The 24,849-nt window shown below is 37.9% G+C and overlaps 1 protein-coding gene across 3 annotated transcripts in view; it reads left to right on the top strand.

Moving 5' to 3' along the window:
* Positions 1–24,849, top strand: part of ABCD3 (ATP binding cassette subfamily D member 3) — a gene marked incomplete at both ends in the record, with an annotated part of 80,893 nt that overhangs the window by 13,552 nt on the left and 42,492 nt on the right. For 2 of the 3 annotated variants that reach the window (XM_080690967.1, XM_080690969.1), the window contains 2 exons: positions 17,150–17,186; positions 21,368–21,466. In XM_080690967.1, the coding sequence (XP_080547093.1) occupies positions 17,150–17,186; positions 21,368–21,466 (136 nt within the window). The remainder of the gene's footprint in view (positions 1–17,149; positions 17,187–21,367; positions 21,467–24,849) is intronic. The other variant, XM_080690968.1, reaches the window with a different exon arrangement.

The following is a 24,849-nucleotide window of genomic DNA, read 5'->3' on the forward strand; positions in this document are numbered from 1 at the left end:
AGGGAGTTCAGCATGGCCAGTCAGGATGTCCGACCATGCATCCTGGGCGTCTTGGCACTCCTGGCCGCCATGCTTCTCTACGCCTACTTGGGGCCATGTTGCGCTTGGAGCAGCAGATCCTGCTCTCCGTGGTGAAGCTGTGGGCCTCTGCTCTTGGTGGGGAGATAAAATCCATTGCTGCTGAGTACTTGGTCTCCCAACTTCTGCAAAAGACATGTATTTTTTTTTTCATTAAAAAATATTGAAGATGAGAGACTAAGATGGTGGTGGCCAGTATTCAGGAGAGGCAGACAGATCAAATCCAATCTACCTTGAATTTTTGAAGAAATCTCCCTGGAAGTAGACTGTTCCTGCCACACATGCTCAGGAATTCTGGACAACCATACTATGTAAGAAAAATGTTTGGGAGAGAACTAAGATGGTGGTGGCAGTGGCCAGTATTTGGGAGAGGCAGACAGATCCAATCCAATTCACTTTGAACTTTTTTTTTTGTCTGTGTGTATGGTACTGGGGTTTCTGGAAACTCTTCTACCTCTGGGATACACTCCCAGACCTAATTTGTATTTTTATTTGGAAACGGTCCCTGAGACTGGCTTTGAACCAGCGCGATCTTCCTGTTTCCGCCTCCCAAGTGTGGGGATTACAAGCGTGCGCCACCACACCTGGCGTTCACTTTGAACTTTTGAAGAAGTCTCCCTGAAAGTAGACTGTTTCTGGCCCACATGTTCAGGAACTCTGAACAACATACTATGTATGAAAAATGTTCGGGGCACGTCAGAGGGGACCCTGCATAGCCGGGTCGGCCAGTGCGACGTGCGTCCCAGAAGACAATGACACTCATAGCCACCATGCTCCTCTGTGCAGCGCAGCACTGGGGGCTTGGGTGTGCTCAGAGCAGCAGAACCTGCTCTCTTTTGTGAAGCTGTGGACTTTCGCCTTTGGAGGGGAGACAGAATTCATTGCTACTAGGTATTCAGGCTCCCAGCTTTTGCAAAAGACACGTACTATTTTCTCCTACTAAAAAAATATGGATGAAAAAAATGGGAACCTCTGTAGACCTGCCCACAGTGACGAAAACTGAAGCATGCCGCACAGCAAGGCTGGTCCTGGGGCCAGAGAGGCTGGGATTGGGGCCTGCCCAGCGGCGAGGCTGGTGCCGGAGCCCATGAGGCTGGCATCAGGGCCAGGATCGGGGTCTCCTGAGCAGTGAGGCCGGGGCTGGGGCTTGTGAGGCCGGGGTCAGAGTCTGCCAAGTGGTGAGGCCAGGGCCTGCAGGGCTGGGATCAGAGCCTGCCAAGCTGAAAGGCCAGTGCCAGGGCCTGTGAGGCCGCCGGGATTGGAGCCTGTCGAGTGGTGAGGCTGGTGCCAGGGCCCGTGAGGCTGGTGCCAGGGCCTGCCAAGTGCCGAGGCTGGTGCCAGAGCCAGCAAGGATAGGATCAGAGCCTGCCAAGCATCGAGGCTGGGACTGGGGCCTGCTGCATAGCAAACGGCCAGCGGGTCCCTGCAGTTGTGTGATTAGGAAGCACTTGAAGCTGCCGCTGCCTCTCCCCATCTCTCAGCAGACTCCAGATCCAGATGACCTCTATTAAAAAAATTGTGTGTGGTTGGGCGTGGTGGTGCACGCTTGTAATCCTGGCATTCAGGAGGCTGAGACTGGAGAATTGAGGTTCACAGAGAGCCACACTCTGCAACTCAGTGAGACCCAGTTTCAAAATAAAGAAGAAAAAATAGGGCAGGGAGTATGGCTCGGAGGTAAAATGCCCCTGAGTTCTATCCCCAGACCCGCCAAAAAAAAAAAAAAAAAAAATTGGATGTGAGTGGATCATCTCATCAAAGTCACTCACCTTCTGGCAGTCATGATTTCAGCGAATGGGAAATAGTGTGGAAAGTAAAAGTAGGACTTACAAGGAAGAGATAAACTGTAATTGATGGGTGTGGAAAAGTAGAAACTCTAATACATTATTGGTGGGATTGCAAATTAATGCAACCACTTTGAAAAGCAGCATGGAAGATCCTCAGAAAAATGAAAACGAGCTGGTCGTGGTGGCGCACGCTTGTAATCCCCGCGCTTGGGAGGCGGAGACAGGAGGATCGCGCAGGTTCGAAGCCAGCCTCGCTGGCTTAAGAGACCCTGTTTCCAAATAAAAGTATAAAAATAGGTCTGGGAGTATATCCCGGAAGTAGAGGGTTTCCAGGAACCCTAGTACCACCAAAAAAAACAAAAAATGAATTTACCATATGACCCAGCAGTACCACCTATGGGTATCTACCCCCAAAAAATGAAAACTGAACCACCAGACTAATGCGTATCTGTGTTCATAGATGCACAAATTCTTCCCAAACTATGGAACCAGCCAAGATGTCCATCAATAGATGAGTGGATTACTAAACTATGGGATATGTATACAATGGAATTTTATCCAGCCATAAAGGAGAACAAAATTATGGCATCTACAGGGAAATGTCACACACACACACACACACACACACACACACACACACACACACGAAATCAGATGCTTTCCCTAATATGCGAAAACCAAGGAGAAATGGGTAATAGGAGGAACTTTAGTTGAAGAAGGAGCCCTATAGAGGAGCAATTAAGGTGACCTATCTGAGGGGATAAGATGGAAACTCTTTAAAGCACATGATGTACTTAAACATATCAAAGCCAATCACTAAATCAAGCATGGGAATAGGGAGGGGGAGGGAATGGACAGGGATTGGATAAAGGCTAATTGGGTGATGTGTGCATGTATATCTCCACAAGTTTTTTATTCCATTAAGATGTTTGACTACAATGCACCAATAAAAATATATTTAAAAAGATAGCAAATTGAATGCATATTATTTCTCACCCTAATCTTAAGGAACCACAAATAATAACATTTTATACAACCTCAGTATGACTAGACCTGTGGGAGGAACACAGTTTTATGGGACGGAGCATGGAACTGGGAATATCAGTAATTCTTCTGGTTGTTACCTGGGGAGATTTCACATTTGAGCCAGATCTTCAGAAATACGTAGTGTTTTGCTAGCGGGCCAGAGGCATTCCAGGACTTAATGAAGACAGAGAGTTAATGGAGTTTTGACTTTAGAAGACTAGTCTATAGATTATACCACAGATATGAAAACTGCATAAAATACACATGTAATTTAGTGACTTATTTTAACAAAATAATACTCTTATAATCACCATTCAGGACAAGAAATGAATCTTTGCCAGTTACTCCAGAAACCTTCCACATGACTCTTCCCAATCACAGTCCTTTTCTTTTAACCTAGAAGTAATTGTTATTCTTCTATACTAATTTTTCTTTGCATTTTCTTATAATTTTATCACCCAAATATGCTAATTTAATTTAGTTGTCATTTTTTCTTATGGTCTAAGTTTCTTAAACTACATGTACCTCTGTCCTTTCTCCCTTTTCTTTCTTAGTTTATTTCTAGAAACAGGTATTTTCACCTCTAAGGTCTAAAATATGCTATTTGCATAACTTTTTTTCATTGTTTGTACTTCCTGTAAATTGAAGTTAAATCTAGAAGCTTAAAGAAGCCAAGTGTGGTGGTACACACCTGTAAACCTAGTACTTGGGAGTGTAAAACAGGAAGTTTGCAGGTTAGAGGCAAGCCTTGTCAATTTAATGAGCCCCTCAGAAATTTAGACCCTTTTTCAAAGTAAACAACAATAACAACAATAAAAAGATTGAGGTAGTAGCTTGGAGATAAAACATCCCTGGATTCAATCCCCAGTACCACCAATAAATAAATAAATTAATTAAAAGCTTGGTTAGAGGTTTTTTTTTAGGTTGTTTTGAAAAAGAATACTTTCTAGATGTTAATTTGGTATATTTTCCATCAAGAAGTATATAGTAGCCAGGTATGGTGGCGCATGCTTGTAATTCCAGTACTTGAGAGGCTGAGACAGAAGGATCACAGGTTCGCGGCCAGCCTCAACAACTTAGTGAAATCCTGTTTCAAAATGAGAGAATAAAATAGGGCGGAGGGTATTAGTGTAGCTCAGAGGTAGAATGCCCCTGGGTTCCATCACCAGTTCCCCCCACCCCCTGACAAAGTATATAGTGTCTGGTTGTCTCTCTTTGTGTTTTTAGCAGCCCCTGAAGCTTCATGTCTAGATAATCAACTTTTTAGAGCTTATTAAATAGTGATATTTGAATTCTGTTAGGATAAGCAGCCCATTTATGCCAAAGATGGTGCCTCTCCGGCTTCTCTTCCAGATTGTGCTGGTTACCTCATAGCTTGCCAAAGGGGCCACGGGATGCCCAATAATCAGTCCCCTGATAACACACCCACTGGGGGATGAACCACCAATCAGTAAACGCCCCATACTTTGTGCGATCTTCTGCTGTGAGCAGAAGCCCCCTCCTCCCAGCTGCTGATATAAAAAGGAGCTGGGCTGTCTTAATAAAGCTTTTGCTTGCTTGCTTGCTTATCTCCAACGGCTGGCCTTGGGTCTTTCCTGCGCCGACCCCCCTTCATTGGTCCTGAAGACCCCCGGCCCCCTTCAAATTCTATCTTTTTTTTATAAGGGGAAACACTTCCACAAAAAGAAACTAACTTTTCTATTATCTGGCTACCCAGTGGTATAATTCAAGTAGGAAAAGTAGTGATGATTGATGGTTGCTTCTTTATTAACCAGTTTTCAAAGTAACCTGTTAGTTTCCTGTGACTATCAAGCTCTTGTCATTATCAACTGTTAATTTAGTTATCTGTGTTTCTACTCATTGTAGTTATTATCCTTATTCCTGTTCAGTTGTTCATTTTGGATACATGGGAGCCTCTTTACATTGTCTCCCTAGTCTTTTGACATGACCTCAGTAGTCTTTGATAGCTTCCTCACCGACTGTAGTAACATGCTCTAGGCTTCTCATAGACATTTTCTGACAGTATTTAGAATCAGCCGGTTTTTCCTTTTCCACAAAAAAGTTTGATTCTTTTTAATGGGAAATGATATTTGAAGGTCACAGCTGGAATTTAGGCATGCTCCTTGATACCTGGGCCATAGGCCTTTCTTGCAGACAAATTAGAATATGCATGCTGAAACTTCCAATTCACATATAAGACTTCAGAATTTTAAGTTGCCATCTTCTATCTATTTACATCTCCTTTTTTCCCATACCAGTAGTCCTGATTCTTGAAGATATAGGAAATGGTCAAATTAGACTGTCACAGAGATGCAAACTATCTCACTTTATATGTGCAGCACTCTCTAAGTAATATAGCTACTTCTGCCATCAATATGATTTTGAAAACAGTTAAAATGTTTTACATATGTTCTTCCCATTCTTTATTATTTTAAGGTTGTATCTACATTATCAGAACAAAGATGTTATATCTTCTCAACTCTCATTTAGTCTTTGTAAGTATTTAGTGCTCTCTTAGTGGCTCCACTGGTAACTTTGTAAAAGACTTAACTTTGATGCTATTCTGTTGTTTCTTTTCTATATCTAAAATTATTTCTTTCAACTTTTATTTTTATTTATTTATTTATTATTTTTTGCGGGTTTGGGGATGGAACCCAGGGCATTTGACATCCGAGATACACTTCCTGCCCTATTTTTTTTTTTTATTCTTTATTTTGAAACCAGGTCTCACTGAGTTGCAGAGGGCCTTACTAAGTAGCTGAGGCTGTCCGCGAACCACGATCATCCGGTCTCAACCCGAATGCTGAGATTACAAGCATGCGCCACCACACCTGGCGTTCTTTTAACTTTTAGAAGAGAGGCTTGACTGAGTAACTTTTCTAGTTCATACTCTCAAAGCTCCCTCTTCTGTTTCTTTCATGTAGTCTTTAAAGATTTGATAGCTTAACTGTTTATTTCTTGTTTATTTATTGAAGCAGACAGGTATTTTCACCTGTAAGGACTCTAAAATATGCTGATCGCGTAATTTTTCATCGTTTGTATCTCCTGTAAACTGAATTTGGATCTCCAGGCTGTCTCCTTCCTTGACTTTGTTCCTGAGCCGCTAACCTTGCATTCTGGTCCCAGCAGTTTCTTTTCACGGTGAGGCTTTGTTCTGAAAGGGAGCTGTAGGGAAGTTCAAACTGTATAGTAAATGAGTTTTTTAGGAAAAACTAACAATGGAATTTATTAATGTGCCTAAGCATGAAGGTCAAACAAAATATGAAAACAAGTATTGTCAGATTGTTGAGACTTGAATACCTTCTTCAAAGGGAGGCAATTTCAAAGGGAGCTATAAGCAATTTTAGAGGGGGTAGTAAAGGATTTTAGGAGAAAATGATCCTGGAGAGCAGACAGTGGCCTGGGAGAAAGTTCTTGTCTCCAAGTATGATACTTGGTTTTCAGTCTCTCTCTCCCTCTGTGACATGTTTGATCTTCCTTGTTTAGGTAAATTTTAATAATAAAATTAGAAGGCAATTGTGTTTTTCCTTGGCAGATCCAGTCTTTAGGTAGATAAGGTATCTCTAGAAAGCCCTTCTCTATAGCAGCTGATACCTAGGTACTCAAACTACCTGCATAGCATTTATTTATTGGATTGTGCAGAACTTCTTCCACATTGAGCTGGTACTTCTCAAAATGGCTCTTGAAGCCTCTAAATGAGTTCTATTAGTGATTTTAGATAACCTCTTCTCTCTACTGTTTTTTTGCACACATACTACTACCATTCAGGTCTTAGAGTTAGTATTTCGCCACCTCCTATTCATATTTTGAGACTTGTAGGAATTAAGTCTCAAAATGTTGTCCATTGATATTTGGTTTTGCTGTTCTTGTGTAGTCTCTTTGTTTAGGGAATGGGCAGGAAAAAGGGGTTCGAAGGCAGATTCAGGGAGATTCAAAACCATTACATTATCTCACCATTGAAACAGACTTTTTTGTTAGCTTTTTTAGTTACACTCTGCACTGTCATTTTATAGGATATGTCTGGAAATTTCAACATCTGAAATCTTTTTGGGCCTGTTACTGTTTTGTGTCAATTTCTGCTGGTGTTTGGTTACAGATTATAGTTTTCATTTTGCTTGATTGTTCTTTATTATGGTCTGGACATTTTCCTTAAAATTACTTGTCAGAATAATTTTGATGCTAAATTAAGTCCCTTAAGATTACATTCTATATTTTATAGTAAAGCATCTTTATGTGTGTGTGAGGGTACTAAAGACTGAACCCAGGGGTATTCTACCTCTGAACTATACCCTCAGACCTTTCTTATTTTCTGTTTTGAAATAGGGTCTTGCTAGGTTGCTGGGAGTCTTGCTGAGGCTGGTCTTGAACCTGAGATCCTCCTGTCTCAGCATCTCAGGTAGCAGTATTATAGGCATGCACCACTATGCCTGGCTAGTATAGTATCTTAATATACAAAAGCAAGACTCACTTTTCAGATTTTATAATTTTGTTTCCAAAGAAGTTATATCATTGTTTTTCTGTATTAGTATTATGTTAATAATGCCTTCCAAATCAATAACATCTGTATTTATGAACTTCAAATCTAAACTTTTTTCTGGCCAGTTCCATATAGTTATCTTGTGGAATGTGAAAATACATTTATAATGAGTGCAATTTCTGTTTCTCTGAATGTTTCCTTACTGTTATTTTTAATTGTGATTAAGGAATCACTGTCTTCCAGTTACCAGGGTACAAATATCTGTGACAGGAGGAAATGCCCTGCCTAGCAGGGCATCAGTTTGGAGCTGATGTTTTCTAATACTTCCTCTGTCTTTACATGGTTCAAGTCTGTGTGCTCTTCCTCTCTTACCTCATGTTCAGTTATTTCTCAGCTCTGATCTGTTCCCTCACTCTGCCATTTGTAGTTATTTTACTGCATTTGTCCTTCCATTCCTGCAGACACTGCTTTGTTATGTCTGTCCTCGAGGTAATCCTATCCTGTGGGTGCCTAATGCATTCTACTTATTGAGAGCATGGATTGTCTGAGGTAAATATTTTCATAATCACTTATAGATGAGGATCCATTTTTCTTTACATCCACTAACAGTTTTTAAATCTACCATGTGTCAGGCTCTATTTAGCACTGTATAAGTTGGGTGTGGTGGTGCATGCTTGTATTCTCAGTACTTGTGATGCCGGGACAAGAGGATCACAGGTTCAAGGCCAGCCTCAGCTACTTTGTGAGGCTCTTCGCAACTTAGTGAGACCCTGTTTTTGCTTTTTTTTAAACCCGTCTACCTCTGGGCTACATTTCCAGACCTATTTTTTTATATATATATTTTTTATTTGGAAACAGGGACTCTTAAGCCAGAGTGTCTGGCTTCGAACTTGCACAATCCTCCTGTCTCCGCCTCCCAAGCGTGGGATTATAAGTGTGCGCCACCACGCCCAGCACCCCGTTTTGAAAAAAAGAATAAAGCTGGGCATGGTGGCACATGCTTGTAATCTCAACATTTGGGAGGCTGAGACAGGAGGATCACAGTTCACAGCCAACCTCAGCTACTTAGTGAGGTCCTTTGCAACTCAATGAGACCCTGTTTCAAAATAAGAATAAAAAATAGGGCCGGGGGTATAGCTCAGAGGTAAAATGCCCCTTGGTTTCATTCCCAATACTGCAAAATAAATAAATAAATAAAAAAGGAATAAAAAGTAGGGATAGAGGTATAGCTTGGAGGTAGGATGCCTCTGGGTTTAATCCCCAGTACCTCAAAAATAAGCACTGTATACATTTTTTATTTTTCTTTCTTTCTTTTTTTTTTGTGGGTCTGGGGATGGAACCCAGGGACATTCAACCTCCAAGCTATACCCCTGCCTTATTTTTTATTCTTTATTTTGAAACCAGGTCTCACTGAGTTGCAGAGGGTCTCACTAAGTAGCTGAGGCTGTCTGTGAACCACGATCCTCAGGTCTTAGCCTTCCGAATGCTGGGATTACAAGAGTGTGACACCACACCCGGCTCCTTGTGTTCTTAAGAAATAAATTCTGCTTATGATATTCCTTTAGCATGGAATATCTTATCATTTGTTTTATTACCTCCATCCTAAATCCTTTTAAGTCTCGGTTTAGGTTTCATATTCTTTCTGGCACACCCCTCCCCCACTTTGTGATATATTAGTTGCTCATTTCTTTGACTTTGCATCTTGCTTAGATATTAATAGTTTACTTGTCTCATATTATATTTGCCTCTCAGTCCTTTTATCTAGCTAGATTGTAAGCCCCTTGAGGATTTATAATTCCTGTTAATCTTTGAATCCCTTATGATATACATGGTGAGCGTATGATATATAGTAGGGTGATGGTGAAAGTTTGTTGAATTTTTTTTTTTTTTTTTTTGTACTGAGGTTCCTGGAAGCCCTTCTACCTCCAGGCTACACTCCCAGACCTATTTTTTTATTTTTTATTTATTTGGAAACAGGGTCTCTTAAGACAGCGAGGCTGACTATGAACCTGCGTTATCCTCCTGTCTCCGCCTCCCAAGCACGGGGATTACAAGCGTGCGCCACCATGCCTGGCTAGAATTTTTGTTTTAAAAATTTTATTTCATAATGTTTGTTTTCCTAGTTATATTAATCTAGTGGTGTAGAAAAATTACCTTTCTTTACATTGAATAAAACCATAATACTTATAGCATAAAGTCCTATATGATTTAATCCTGCTTACATCTGCCCATTTTTAGCCTTTCTTAAATTTACTCTGTATTTGGCATCAATCTGTTGCCTTCTTCCCTTTCTCTCTTTTCACAATGACAGTACTTCTAAGGTCGTGTATAATTCCAGTGGTACAAAAACATCATTTGTCATGATCACTACTAGGGATTAAATCCAGGGGTGTTCTACCTCCAAGCTACACTCCCAGCCCAAATTTTTATTCTTTATTTTGAAACAGAGTAAAGGGTCAGATGTAGCTTAAAGGTACAATGCCCTTGGGTTCAATTCCTAGTAACCCTGTCCCACAATTATCTTATCTTGTGTATTTTTATTTTTGGAGGATAATCAGTCTTTTTATTTTTATTTTTTATGTGGATCATATTAGAAGAGGCATATATTCACACAGTGCTTGGTTCCCCCCCACCCCTTCTTCCCTTTTTTCTCCCTCCCAACAATGAGTATTCAGGTTGACCATGCTACATTTACACTTATACATATATTCTAATGTAGCTCCTCCATTAATCAACCTCAGCCTTCTTCCTTTCCTACCTTTCCTTTCTAGCTTTGCTGAGGTTTCCCTCCATTATCTGGAGTCCCTCTGATATCCCTAATACTCCCTAGTTTGGGCATATTAGAGAAAACTTATGTCCCTTCTCTTTCTGTGCTTGGCTGATCTCACTAAACGTAATGTTCTCCAGGTTTTTCCATCTTCTTTCGAATGACATTTTGTTCTTCCTTATTACTGAGTAGAATTCCATTGTGTTTATTTCCCATAATTTTGCAATCCATTTATCTGTTGATGGAGACCTACATTGGTTCCCTATTTTGGCTATTATGAATTGTGCTGCTATGAACATGGGTATGTATATGTTACTATAATTCTCTGATTTCAACCTCTTTTGGAAAGATACCCAGGAGTGGTATAGCTGGATCATATGGTGGATCCATTCCAAGTTTTATAAGGAATCTCCACATTGATTTCCATAGTGGCTGAACTAGTTTGCACTCCCACCAACAGTGTAAAAGAGTTTCTCTTTCCCCACATCCTTACCATCATTTATTGTTATTTGACTTCTTTATGTTTGCCACTCTGATTGGGGTTAGAAGGAATCTCAGTGTAGTTTGATTTGCATCTCCCTGATAGCTAATGATGTTGAACATTTTTTCATGTATCTTTTGGCCATTTGTATCTCTTTTGTGAAGTGTTTATTCAATTCAGTTGCCCATTTCTTGATTGGGTTATTTGTTTTGATAGTGTAGAGTCTTTTGAACTCTTTGTATATTTTTGGGTATTAGCCCTTTATAAGAATGGTGGCTGGTAAAGATCTCCCATTCTATAGGCTTTCTCTTTAGGTTCTGATGGTTTCCTTTGATGAGAAGAAACTTTTTAGTTTGATGCCATCCCATTTGTTAATTCCTTTTTTAATTTCCTGCATTTTGGAGGTCTTTTTAAGAAAGTTACTACCTGTGACTATAAACCAAATGGACCTAATAGACATATACAGAGTATTTCAACCAGGAACAGCAGAATACACACTCTTCTCAGCAGCCCATGGAACCTTCTCCAAAATAGATCACATCCTGGACCACAAAGCAAGCACCAGTGAATTCAAAAGATGTAATATAGTTCCTTGCATCTTTTCAGACCATGATGGAATGAAAGTAGAAATCAATAACAGGAAGACCAAAGGAAACTATTTAAATACATGGAGATTGAATGATACACTATTGAATGATGAGTGGGTAAGATCAAAAGAAGGGGAGAAATAAATTCCTAGAATTAAATGAAAATAGAGACACAACATATCATAATCTATGGGATACTTTTTTTTTTTTAGGTCTGGGGATGAAACCCAGGGGCATTTGACCTCCAAGCTATACTCCTGCTCTATTTTTTTTTTTTATTATTATTATTCTTTATTTTGAAACAGGGTCTCACTAAGTTGCTGAGAGCCTCATTAAGTAGCTGAGGCTGATCGTGAACCATGATCCTCCAGTCTCAGCCTCTTGACTGCTGAGATTACAAGCATGCGCCACCACCCCAGGCTTATGGGACACTTTGAAGGTGATGTTAAGAGGAAAGTTCATAGCATTGAGTGCCCACTTAAGAACAGAGAGTTGCCAAGTAAACAACCTAATGACACATCTCAAGGACCTAGAAAAACTGCAATAGTCTAATCTAAAAGCCAGCAGAAGGCAGGAAGTAATTAAAATCAGATTAGAAATAAATGAAATAGAGAATAAAAAACAATTCAAATAATCAACAAAACAAAAAGCTGGTTCTTTGAAAAAATTAATAAGATTGACAGACCCATGGCCAACCTAACCAAAAGAAAGGGAGAATCAACCCAAATCATTAAAATCAGAAATGATAAAGGAGACATCACCACAGACAGTGGGGAAATTCAAAGGATTATCAGAAACTATTTTGAAAATTTATACTCCAATAGACTGGAAAACATGGAAGAAATCGATAGATTTCTAAGCACATATAACCTGTGTTTTTCTTATTTATTTATTTATTTATTGATTGATTGATTAATTGATTGATTGATTGCGGGTCTGGGGATGGTCCCAAGGGACATTTGACCTCCAAGCTACACCCCCTGCTTAACTTTTTATTCTTTATTTTGAAACAGGGCCTCACTGAGTTGCGGAAGACCTCACTAAGTAGCTGAGACTGTCCGCAAACCGCGATCCTCCGGTCTCGGCCTCCCAAATGCTGGGATTACAAGCGTGCACCACCACACCTGCTTTGTGTATTTCTTTAAACAAACAAACAAACAAACAAACAAACAAACAAACAAACAAACTTGTATCCAGGTGTGGTGGCGCACGCTTGTAATCCCAGCATTCACGATTCTGAGACAGGAGAATTACGGTTTGCAGACAGCCTTAGCTACTTAGTGAGGCCCTTTGCAACTCATTGAGACCCTGTTTCAAAAGAAAGAATAATAATAAAAAAAAGGCCTGAGGGTGTAGCTCGGAGGTAGAATTCTTCTGGGTCCCATCCCCAGTACCTCAAAACAAACAAACCAAAAAAAAAAAAAAAAAACCAAACAAACCCCAAAACTTGGTATCCTTCTACTTCTCAGATTGCTTGTGTAGGAAGCTGCTTTCCCTGTCATGTGTTCAGCTGGTTTACTATAACAGCTCAAGCATGTTTCCCAGAGCTGGTCATTCAGATCTTTCTATTTTGACACGATTTTAATTTTTACCTTGACTCAATCAAAAGTCTCCCTTAAAATATTTTAATTTTGAAAGTAACTTTCTTAATATGCTAAATAAGATTTAGAAGTCAAAACATGGTAAAAGTTCAGTATTTATATGTGCCAATCGTAGTCTTAGTTTTCAATGATATAGAGATGAATAAGACATGACTCCTTCTTTCAACAAACTGATGAAGGCCAGATATGATGGAGAGACTCCAGAGGAGCACAGAAGATATCTCAATACATGATGTGAAGGGAGAAGATGGACAGAATGCTTCCAAGACAGGCTTATCATGTACTTTACTTTCCTCACTAGCACATTTTTGAGATTGAAAGAGGGTATAATTAATCATTACATAAGGACAGCAGGTATAAGCAAAAGTCATTCTAGGCAAACTGGCACAGATGATTGCTTTGTTCAAGAAGTCACGTTCAGAGTTTTAGAGACTTAAACAGACTGATAAAAGAAGACTCCTTTTAACTGAACATAGTAGTATATAAAGATACAGCAGGGTGTGAAAGAGCATAGTATTAAGTGGAAGCATGGGAAATTGTCATCAGAGAGGTGAGAAGTGGGCAATTTTACAACGATCAAGTTCAAGATAACCTGAGCACAGAATATTTATAATGACTGGCAGGAGATGAGCCTGGAAAAGGGCTGGAGCCAGATTATGAGGTTTTTGAGAACTATATTGTGGAGTTTTTGATTTTTTTTTCTGAAAGTGATTATATATATGTTTATTTTTAAGTTTTAATTATAAGTTACTTGTTGAATAGAAATAATATATTCTTGTGATCTGAAATTAGAAAAAATAAAACTTGGTAGAAGTGAGACTAGTGTAGTATTTTTTTGTTGTTGTTTAGTTTTTGTTAGGTTTTGGTGTTGATGCTTTACCTGAAGCAAAAACAATGTCAAAGCTTTTTTTTTTTTTTTTTTTTAAACCTAAGCCCTGGAACAATTAAAACATGAAAATCATCTGTTTTCTGATTTTTTTTTTTAAATGGAATTTCCTCATAAATCTTTTGAGCTTTGTGTTTTCCTTTTTAGGAGTAGAGATGGGAATTTCATAACTTTCCCAGTTCCTCTTTTTTTTTTTTTTTTGTAGTAGGTATGGAACCTAGAGGCCTTCTACCTCTGAGCTATACCCCCTGCCCTATTTTATTCTTTAATTTTGAAACAGAGTCTCACAAAGTTGCAGAGGGTCTCACTAAGTTGCTGAGGCTGACTTGGAATCAGTGATCTTCCTGTCTCAGCCTCCCAAGTACTAGGATTCGATTCAAGTGTGAGGCACTACACCTAGCCCAGTTGCTCAATTTTTAAATCTGTAAGTTTTGGAATTATATTTTTCTAGGAAATTATCCAGTTTATCTGTTTTCCAGTTTCTTTATAAAGTTGAGACAAGAACTTTTAAAAAGATTTTATCTAGCCGTTCGTGGTGGCACACACTTGTTATCCCTGCACTTGGGAGGAGGAGACAGGAGGATCACGCAGGTTCGAAGCCAGCCTCCCTGGCTTAAGAGACCCTGTTTCCAAATAAAAATATAAAATAGGTCTGGGAATGTAACCCGGAGGTAGAAGGGTTTCCAGGAACCCCAGCACCACCAAAAAAAAAAAAAAATTTTTTTATCTGTTTTTGTGCTTTGTAATTTATTTTGTGGAAATTTTTTTAGCAGAAAAGCAAAGAGAGATTATGTGGCCCACTGGTGGGTGTGGGTGTGGGTGTATATGTATAGCATAGATATGTGTGAGTGTGTGTATGTCTGTACATGTATATATGTGCCTAATTTATTTTTGTGAAGTTATATCACATGGATTCTCATTTACCTGTATAAATACCAACTTATAATAGTTATTAGCAGTGTATATGTGTTCATTGTGAAATGATCACCACTATCAAGCTGTAGTCACCATTCTGTGCTACAATCTACAGAACTATTTTATCATTCATGAAAGTTTCTGTCTCTTAACCAACACCTTCTCACCTTGAGTTCCTGGCAAGCACATTCTACTCTTCTATTATTTTGATTTTTTAAGATTCCACATGCACATGAGATCATGCAGGTTTTTTTATTGTGTGTGTGTGTGTGTGTGTGTGTGTGTGTGTGTGTGTGTGTGTGAGAGAGAGAGAGAGAGAGAGAGAGAGAGAAGAGAGAGAGAGAGAGAGAGAGAGAGAGAGAGAGAGAGAGAGAGAGGTGGTGTATTTCATTTAGCCTAATGTCCTTCAGGTTTAATTTAACCATATTGTAAACGATAAGATTTCCTTTTTTAAAGCTAAATAATACATCACATTATATGTTTTATCATGCTTTCTTTATCTTTTCATCTCCTGTTGGGCACTTAGGTTGATTCTATAGCTTGACTATTGTAAATAGTCAATGCTACAGCAAACATGAAGATGTCTCTTCAAGATATGGGTTTCATTTCCTTTGGGTATACACCTGCAAGAAGTTCTGTTTCTAATATTTTGAGAAATCTCTATTGTTTTTCATAGTGGCTCTACTAATTTATATTCCCAGCAACAGTATACAAGAATTCTCTGTTTCCACATTCTCACCAACACTTACCTTTTGTCTTTTTCATAAAAACTATCTTTAAAGGTATGGGGTGATATAGTGTTATAGTTTTGATTTGCATTTCCTTGATGATTAGAGATGTTGAACATATTTTTTCATGTACCTGTTGGCCGTTTGTATATGCTTTGAGAAATGAGTCCAGGACCTTGTTTATTTTTATTGGGTTATTTTTTTTTCTTGCTACTGTGTTGTTTGAGTTACTTATGTATTTTGGATAGTAACCTCTTTTGGATATATGGTTGCAAATATTTTCTTTCTCTGACATTAGGTTGTCTTTTTCCTCTTGATTTGTTATGCTAAAAAACATTGTCTGGAACAGCTTTATAATTTGTAACAGTTTTAAAACAGACAATCCTGTGATGCAATTGAAATTAGAAACAATAAACCCTAAGCACTTTAAAAGTAATATCTATTGAATCATAGTTAAGTTTGGCTGGTTTTCGAGCTTTACTAGGTGACTTGGTATCTTATTATTGAAAGTGCTCATTGTGTAGATCATTGAAGCTTACCTGATGTTGAACATAGAGGATTAAAACATAGACCCCTGTGGTAGACATGGAGATGTGCCATCCAGACTCCCCTTTATAGAAGGGATTACTGCCTAGCTGTGAGAACGTGGAATCTAGGCAGCCCCCTTTGTCCATTCCTTAGTGTCTACCTCAGCTGGAGACCCCTGCCTTATCTTGACTTCTCTGGAGCAGTATACATGCATACTGAGCAGGCAGGGATACAATCCTGGATTTTTCAGCCCATTGTAGAGCATTCTGATAAGACACTACTTGATTTAGAGCTCTCACCTGGTTGGCTGAAATTTTGTTGGCCTGTGTCATAGTTTGGGTTTTGCCCAAACTTGCTTTCTTGTCTTAACATCACAAGTTTTAATCCCCAATAAACATCTTATATCCCAAATACTCTTTCACCTCAGTTTAAGAGAAACCCTAATCTCATGAAGCTAGTTTACTGGGAAGAAGTATACATCAAACAAGAAATTTAAAATATAACCAATATTATGTGAATCACAGAATACTCTAGCAGCAGATTATAAAAAGAACTGAAGCCTGGTTAGATTAGTTATCAGAGCATGAAACTTGGGTTACTTATTCTTTCCAGGCCTCCTTTGTAATATGGGAATGACATATGCCATTTCATTTTATAAGAGACTATCCTGGATTGCCCATGTGATTGGGGAAAGATTTCCTGCAGCAAGAGAGAGGGCCTGGTGTACAAACATTTTAGACTTTCATGTCAGTTTGTTAAATGTCCCATTGGCCAAAGCAATTCACATGGCCAAGCTTTGGTTTATGGATGGGGAAGTAAATTGCCACTTTCCATAGAGAGATTTGCAAAGTAGGGGTATATGTGTGTACATACATATATGTGTAGAAATTACTAGCCAATATTTATTATTTAACATTTACTGGTCACTTCCTGTAAATGATATGTAGTATAGGTCGAGTATCCCTAACTTGACAATCCAAAGTCAGAAATACTCTGAAATCTGAAACTGAGCACTGAAGATTTTCAGATGAGGGATACTCAACTGATAAAGTATATGCAAATACTCCCAAATCATAAAAACTCTGAAATCAGAAACACTTTCAAGCATTTCAGATAAGGAATGCTCAACCTGTGAAGAGGCAGCTGGACTGTTACTGTTGAACATGTTCAGTTCCAATGGGATATGATAAAGAAGAAACCCATTTGCAGAATTTGATACTTTTTTTGACATCTTATAATTTTAGTGATGATAATACTTTGCAAATAAAGCTCTCTTTTGTTTCCTCTGCAGTAAGAAAAGTGGAAAACCACCATTACAGAACAATGAGGTAAAATTTTAAATCATCTACTTTTTGTGATTTCACGTATTTTTATGTATTTTTAATATAATTTTGAATTAGGATAAAATCATAGAATTTCAGAATTAGAAGGAAACTTAAAAGCATCACTTCTAATATGCTACAGTTACAGGAATTCTTTCTGGCATAGACTCATGACAGATGTCTTCTAGTTTTACTTGAATCTGTTCATTCAGTGGAGAGAGAGCATTATCCCCCGCCCCCCCCCCCCCCGCGGTACTGGGGAAACTCAGGGGCATTCTACCTCTGAGCTACACCCCCAGCCCCATTTTTTATTTTTTTATTCTGAAACAGGATTTCACTGAGTTGCAAAGGGCCTCATAAGTAGCTGAGACTGTCTGTGAACCGCGATCCTCCTGTCTTAGCCTCCCAAATGCAGGGATTACAAATTTGTGCCACAACACCTGGCAAAAGCTTTATTCTAAGGAGGTAGTCATAACTCTTAAGAATTCTAGCCTGTGATGATATTAACTTAGTCTCTTTTGCTTGTTAATGATTGCCTTTTTTTGTCATTTGTAGCAACACAAGATAAGTCTACTATCTCTTCTAACATATATGAAGATAGTTGTGAATTTTGAATCTTTTTCTTTGCCAAGGAACCTCAGTTTCTTCAGCTATTTCCCATGTGACATGGATTTTTTAAAAATCTGTTTTCAATTCTGTTTACATTCTTCTGGTCTTATATAACGGGGTCCCAGACATTGTGTTTAGAATATAATGTAGTTGTTCAAATGAGGTGTGATTAGCATGGCTTAGGTCAGCACTGTTACATTAATATGAATACCGTATTGCTAAAATTCAACCTAAAATTGCTTTTACTTATTTAGTCATAACTGTTTAAGTGAAGTTTTTGGTAAGTTATAATCCCCAGGTGTCTTTCTGATGAACAGTTCTCTTGACAAATATCCTACATCTGGTACTCATCAGTTTTATTTATTTTTGGAATAACAGGTTTATTGATATATAATTCATATACCATAATATTTTGAATAGCCATCTCTACTAATTTTAGAAAATTTTCATCAATTCCCAAATAAAATCCCATACCAATAGTAGTCACTCTTCATTACTCTCTTCTTCCAACCCGTGACATCCATTAAATTACTTTCTGTCTCTATTTTTTTCCCCCCATGGTACTAGGGATTGAACCCAGAGGCATCCTACCTCTGAGCTCACTCCTAGCCCTAAATTTTATTCTTTTTATTGAAACAAGTCTCACTAAGTTGTGGAGGACCTCAGTATCTGAGGCTGGCTGTGAACCTGCGATCCCCTGTTCCAGCCTCCCAAGTACTGGGATTACAAGTGTGTACCACACACTTAGCTCTTTCTGTCTCTATTGATTTGCCTTTTCTGGACATTTTATAGAAACAAAATCATGCAATATGTGGCCCCCTGTCTTATTTCACTTAGCATGGGATTTTTAAGGTTTATTTGTTATTGCAATATCAGCATTCCATTCTTTTTTTTTTTTTTGCTTAATAATACTCCACATTTTATTTACTCATTCATCAGTTGAGGGACATTTGAGTTCTTTCTGTTTTTTGGTTATTAGGAATAGTGCTGCTGTGGACATTTATATTAATAGTTGTTTTTTTTTTGGTTATTTGTTTTCATTTCTCTTGAGTTTATATCATGGTCATGTGGTAACTCAGTTGATTTCTTTTAAATAAATACTAATTTATACCTATAAATGTTAACTTATTGGATTTAACTCTACCACCAGTGTCATTTTGTTTGTTTGTGTGTGTATTTGTGTATGTGTGTGTGTTACTAGAGACTGAACCCAAGGAACATTCTACCTCCAAACTACATCTCTAGCCCATTAAAAAAATATTTATTTATTTGTTTATTTTGAAACACAGTCTTGCTAGGTTGTTGAGGCTGCCTTTGAACCTGTAGTCCTCCTGTGCCAGTGTCTCAGCCTCCCAAGTACTGGGATTACAGGTGTGCCACTATTGTAACCAGCTCCTTGTTTTTTGCTTGCTATATTTTAGTTCAGGGGAAATAAAAAAGGATGTTTAAGTTGAAGTTGTGAGATTTGACTTGAGGAAAATAGGCTAGCTCAACTAAATAGACTGTGCATAGGACTTTTAGCATGCTTCATTTACTGATGTGTCCTTTATCATTTGGTATAATGCCTTGGATCCAGTAAAAACTTATTGAATAAATGCATGCATGAATGCATGTGTGAGTGAGATAGGAGGTGGTTTACACCTTTCTCTTAAAAACAAAATATTGAGTCTGACAGTTATAGTGTGGATTGATTCCTTACCTAGTCTTTATTTCTAATCCTGTTAACACAATGCCTTTAGACTTCCTTTTTTTGTTTATAGTTCTGAACTGTACTCAGTGTCTATTTATTAGAAATATGTGCCTGTGTCTAAGAACAATGTCTGATGCATGGAAGGTAGTTTATTCTGGTACTAAAATTATTTAAGGCTCAAGTTAGTTATAAATTTAATTAAAGCTTATTTATAGTTTACCTAAATAATAGTATTTGCTCTATCATGAGTATTTGTCAAGAACATAGTAATGCTAGGTGGATTAATGTATGCCTATAATCCTATCTGTTTGGGAGGCTGAGGCAGGAAGATCACAAGTTTGAGGCCAGCCTGAGCAACTTACTGAGAAAGAATTAAAAATATATAAAATGAAAAGGCTTGGGTATAGCTCAGTGGTAGAGTGCTTTTCTCACATGTGTGAGGCTGCAGGTTCAATTCTCAGTACTGCAAAACAAAAACATAGTAGTTAACCAGTGAAGAGGACTGGGTAGGGGTTGAGGTTCTGGAGTGTCTAGTCTTTTCCAAAAAGTTTTTCTAGCTTGTTCCCCCAAACAGTCCAAGGGTAATAAATATCTTCTACCATGGGCAACGAATGTCACCATCATAGAAAGGCTGTTCATAGGTCCAGTGAAGATAAAGAAGTCTCAGAGAGAGATAAGGTTATCTTATTTTAAATCTCTGTATAGTGACAATAAATTTTTAATCCTTTATATGACCTAAAGGCCCTATCCTTTTATAGCCCTTCTTACCTTTTTACTTTCTGTCATTCTTGTTTTCTTTGCTCAGCACCTTGCTATAAAGTGTGTGTACCAGTTGTATTCCCAACATTGGGTTTTTGTGCTTGGTGTTTCTCTTGTTTCACTCTCTCCAGTCTTCCCCTCCTCCCAAATAACATTGGCTTCGCTTTGTTTCTTAGCTTTAATGTCAAGAGTCTTTCTGGTTATCCTATCTGTAACATTCTTATTTTTTTATATTCCTGTCTAGCCAACCTATAATAATTTATTGATTTACTTTTATCAGTTTCCCCTGCTAGACTGTGAACTACATGACTGAAAGAACCTTGTCTGTCTTTGAGTTTATGAGGAACAAAGAGTACATTAGCAAATTGCATATTAGAAATGTTGAGTGATAAATCAGAGAATTCAGGAGTTTTCTGTAATTGATATCAGGGAAAATCTTGTCCAGCAGTTTTTTTAAAGACTTTGTTATTGAGAGTACACACATTTAACATCTACTCCTTCCTTCTGAAATATCAGTGGTTGGGAGGCTGAGACAGGAGGATATTAGATTCGCTGCCAGCCTCAGCAAGTTAGCGAGGCCCTCAGCAACTTAGTGAGACCCTGTTTCAAAATAAAAAATAAAGCCTGGGAAGGAAGTTCAAAGGTCGAATGCTCCCGGGTTCAATCCCCAGTGTCTCCCATTCCCTCCTCCCAGTCTGTATTGATCAGGAAGTGGCTAATTACACACACACACACGTACACACACATACACATATACACACACACACATGTATTTGACCATTTTTTGGCTATCTCTCTGATCTCATTTATTACTGTGCCTTTCTCATAACTTTATCCAGACTAGCCATTTGTTATTTCTCAAGCAAATTACACTTTTACCTTTTGTTTTGCACTTGCTGTTCTTCTCCTAGATATTGAGGTGGCTCCAGAACGTCTCACTGTCTATTCAGTTTCTAGTAATGTCTTATTTTTTTGGAAGTGTAATTGAATGTGAAAAGCAGTGCAGGTCTCTGTTCTCTAAATGCAGTCCTCTTCTTAATAGTTGTCTGTATTGACTGAGATGAAGCATAGTTCTTTAATCTTACTTGCTATAACTAACTTAAATTTTTTTTTCTTCTTCCTAATGTAGAAAGAAGGAAAAAAAGAGCGAGCTGTGTTGGACAGGGTATTTTTATCAAGACTTTCACAGATCCTGAAAATCATGGTCCCTAGGACATTTTGTAAAGAGGTAAGTCTTATGAAATTGTAATGTTAAGTGTTCAAAAATGCTTTGGTTATGTCAAAAGGCTTTCTTTTTAAGTAAAGAAATCTACTAAATATTTATCTCTAAATTAACACCTCTCATGCAAGTACTTTTTTGTTCAGTGGGAGTTTTTAAATAGTTTTCTCTTATTATTTCATTCTATTTTATTATATGGGATATTAAAGAATATGACAGTGCAGCTACCTGAAACAATATTGCTTATTGTAGTTAAACACTGTCAATAAAACAAAGACTGAATTGAAAGGGGAGAAACCGCTGGGTGTGGTGGCGCACGCTTGTAATCCCCATGCTTGGGAGGCGGAGACAGGAGGATTGCACAGGTTCAAAGCCAGCCTTGCTGGCTTAAGAGACCCTGTCCCCCCAAAAAAAATATATATGTATAGAAATAGGTCTCAGAGTGTAGCCCGGAGGTAAAAGGGTTTCCAGTAACCCCAGTACCACCAAAAAAAGTGGGGAGGGGCAAAACCTTTTCATTTATTAAGATGTTTGAGGATTGCTTTCTCATATTTGATTAAATATATTTTAAGATACCAAAAATGGTATCTGAATTCTTTAAGTATTTTCAGAAATACTTGGTTATAGAAATAAATTTTTATTATTCTTTCTAATTTAACCCTCTTATCAAGATTTTTATCATTATTGATATTTTAATAGTTGTTAAAATAATGCTTTGTTCTTCATCTTCATTTGCCTGAGCTTCTTCCATTTTGTATCTAGAAGTATATCCTTTGTCTCCTACTCTCCAAGTCTTATCCTGTTAGTCGTTGGGATCTGATAATTTTTCTTCCTATTCTTACCTCAGTATTACAGTGTTCTTTACTTAGTCTTATTGTTAGGATCTGTTTTTGAAAGTCTTCTCTGTGGAGGGCTGGGGATATAGCTCAGAGGTAGAGCATTTGCCTGGCATGTGCAAGGCCTGGGGTTCAATCCTCGGTACTAAAAAATAAAAAACAAAACTTTTCTGCCAAATTTATCTTCTTAAAACATAGTATTTCTCATTTCATTTATAAAAGCTGTAGCCTTTTAATTTAATGATAGCTAGACAAAGTTATGATATTCCCAAAGCACTGTGGTTCCCAGAGAGAACCCTATTTCTGTCACATGAGACTTGTTCTCCTTCCCTTTGCCTCAGCACCATATCTTTGGGACACTCTAAGAAAGTAATTAATAATTTTTGCTTTTTCTCAATTAACCAAGCAATACTTGTTTTTTTTTTAAATTTTTTTTATTGGCATGGTAGTCATACATCTTAATGGAGTACAAAATGGTAGAGGCATACCACTCAAACTGGAAAATGTAGAAACTTTTTTTTATTAGCTCTTTCAGCTTCTCACTCATTTTAATATATAGAATTATTGTATGTGAATAGTTATTTTGATAGAAATCAGATCATGCTTACACATTTAAAATCTTTCTCCTGTAAACCTAGAACTTGGGAGGCTGAGTCTGAAGCATCACAGGTTTGAGGCCAGCGAGTAGTAACTTTAGCAAGAACCTGTTTTAAAAAATAATAAAAAGTCTGGGGTATAGCTCAGTGGTAGAACGCCCCGGGTTCAGTCCCCGGTGACACACATGTACACATGCATACACACACACACCCCTCTACTCCTTCTCTTGTATTTTGTTTTTCAGCTACCCTTAAGTTTCTTATATGGTAGTCTATCCTTTTACATTCCTCCTTTTCTCACAGTTCTCTGTCTTGCCTGGATTATTTTGATTTCTTACTTGGTCTTTTTGCTTTTCTTTTTGTCCCGTTGATATTTCTAAAGCTTTAGTTTAAAAAAAATGTGGCTTCTTTTTTCTTACTGGGTAAATCAAATCTGACTTTGACTTTTTTTTATTTTTATTTTGCAGTTCTGGGGATGGAACTCAGGGACATTTGACCTCCCATCTACATCCCCTGCCCTATTTTCTTTTTTCTTTTTTATTTTGAAACGGTCACACTAAGTTGCGGAGAGCCTCACTAAGTAGCTGAGGCTGTCTGTGAACCGTGATCCTCCGGTCTCAGCCTCCTGAATAGTGCACCACCACACCCAGCTCTGACTTTGACTCTTTCAGTATCATTTGCTTAGAAGATTCTTTGGTTTATGATCAGGCCTTGTGCTCTGCACTTGTGCTTTCATTTGCTCACAACGACTTGTCTCTGACATGTCTTCACCCCACAAACCTAAATATGTTTAAAAAAAATAGCATAACGCTCATTGTCTTTTTTTTTTTTTTTAAAGCTTTCAGGCATAATCAACTTTTTTTCTTCAAAACCTGGCTTTGAAGAGTCCTTATTTAAATGCAGGCCTCACTAATCAGGTATCAGTGCCCATTTTAACTGTTGTAGGGTTTGCTACAGGTAAAGGGAAGGTGAGGCAGTTGAATTAGTAAGGGCGGTAGAGGGGCTTACGTTGCCAGCCTCTCAGTTTTGTCTAGATCTAGCCTCATTGTACGATGGTTCATTTTATGTACTATCTTTGAAGGAGTTAAAAATTTAAGTTTAATCCCAGTTCAAGAAAGCAAAAATAATCTTCCTTAGAAATTACAGAAGATGGGAGAGAGAGTTAGAGAAATAGAAATATAGCTTGCAAATGTATGGTAGTTCATATTGATGATAAGGTAAGGGGTGGACTGTCTAAGCCAGAGTAAATCTTGAGTCCTATTGCATGAACACAGTAATAACAGGAATGGTTGTGCTTCTAAGAATAACCTGTACCCGAAGGCATTTAAGAACTGTCAACAATCAGAATTTATCAGATTTTGTTACAGTGAGACAAGTAAACTTGGTACTTATTTGAGGAAAAGTCAACAATATAAAATAGAGGAAAAATAGACCATCTCATCTAATGTTATCTTAGTACTTCAGTTATTAATTTTGGGTTCAGATTATCTTTAAGGGCTAAGATAAAAGTTGGAATTTAGTTAAATTGACATCTACAGTTAATATTTATTAAAGTCAAGAGGTTCTTCTGTTGTCATTTGAATACCCTAACTTTGGAATGGGATAGGTAGGATGGTGGTATCTTTCTTGCTATCTAACTCTGGCAAACAAATGTCACAGCTGGTTTATAGACTCTCTTTGATATCTTTCTTCTTTTGGCTTCATGTAACACTTTCATGCTAATAATTTTCTGCCTTGTCTTTCACTTAAAGGGTATTTTGTATCTTCATGATTTTAAAAATAATATTTGTTTCATAAAACTATGTAAATAATAGATGCAATTGTCTCTTACTTCAGTAACTTTGAACACACAGTATCCAACAAAGGCCCCCCTTCACTCCCCAGGTCTTTTTCTCTGACTTTAGCTTCTCTGTTACTATCATATTCTTCCAATTTATATAGTTTAAAGTCAGCTTGGAAT

The sequence above is a fragment of the Muscardinus avellanarius genome (assembly GCF_963383645.1).
Source record: "Muscardinus avellanarius genome assembly, chromosome: 3".
NCBI classification, from domain to species: domain Eukaryota; kingdom Metazoa; phylum Chordata; class Mammalia; order Rodentia; family Gliridae; genus Muscardinus; species Muscardinus avellanarius.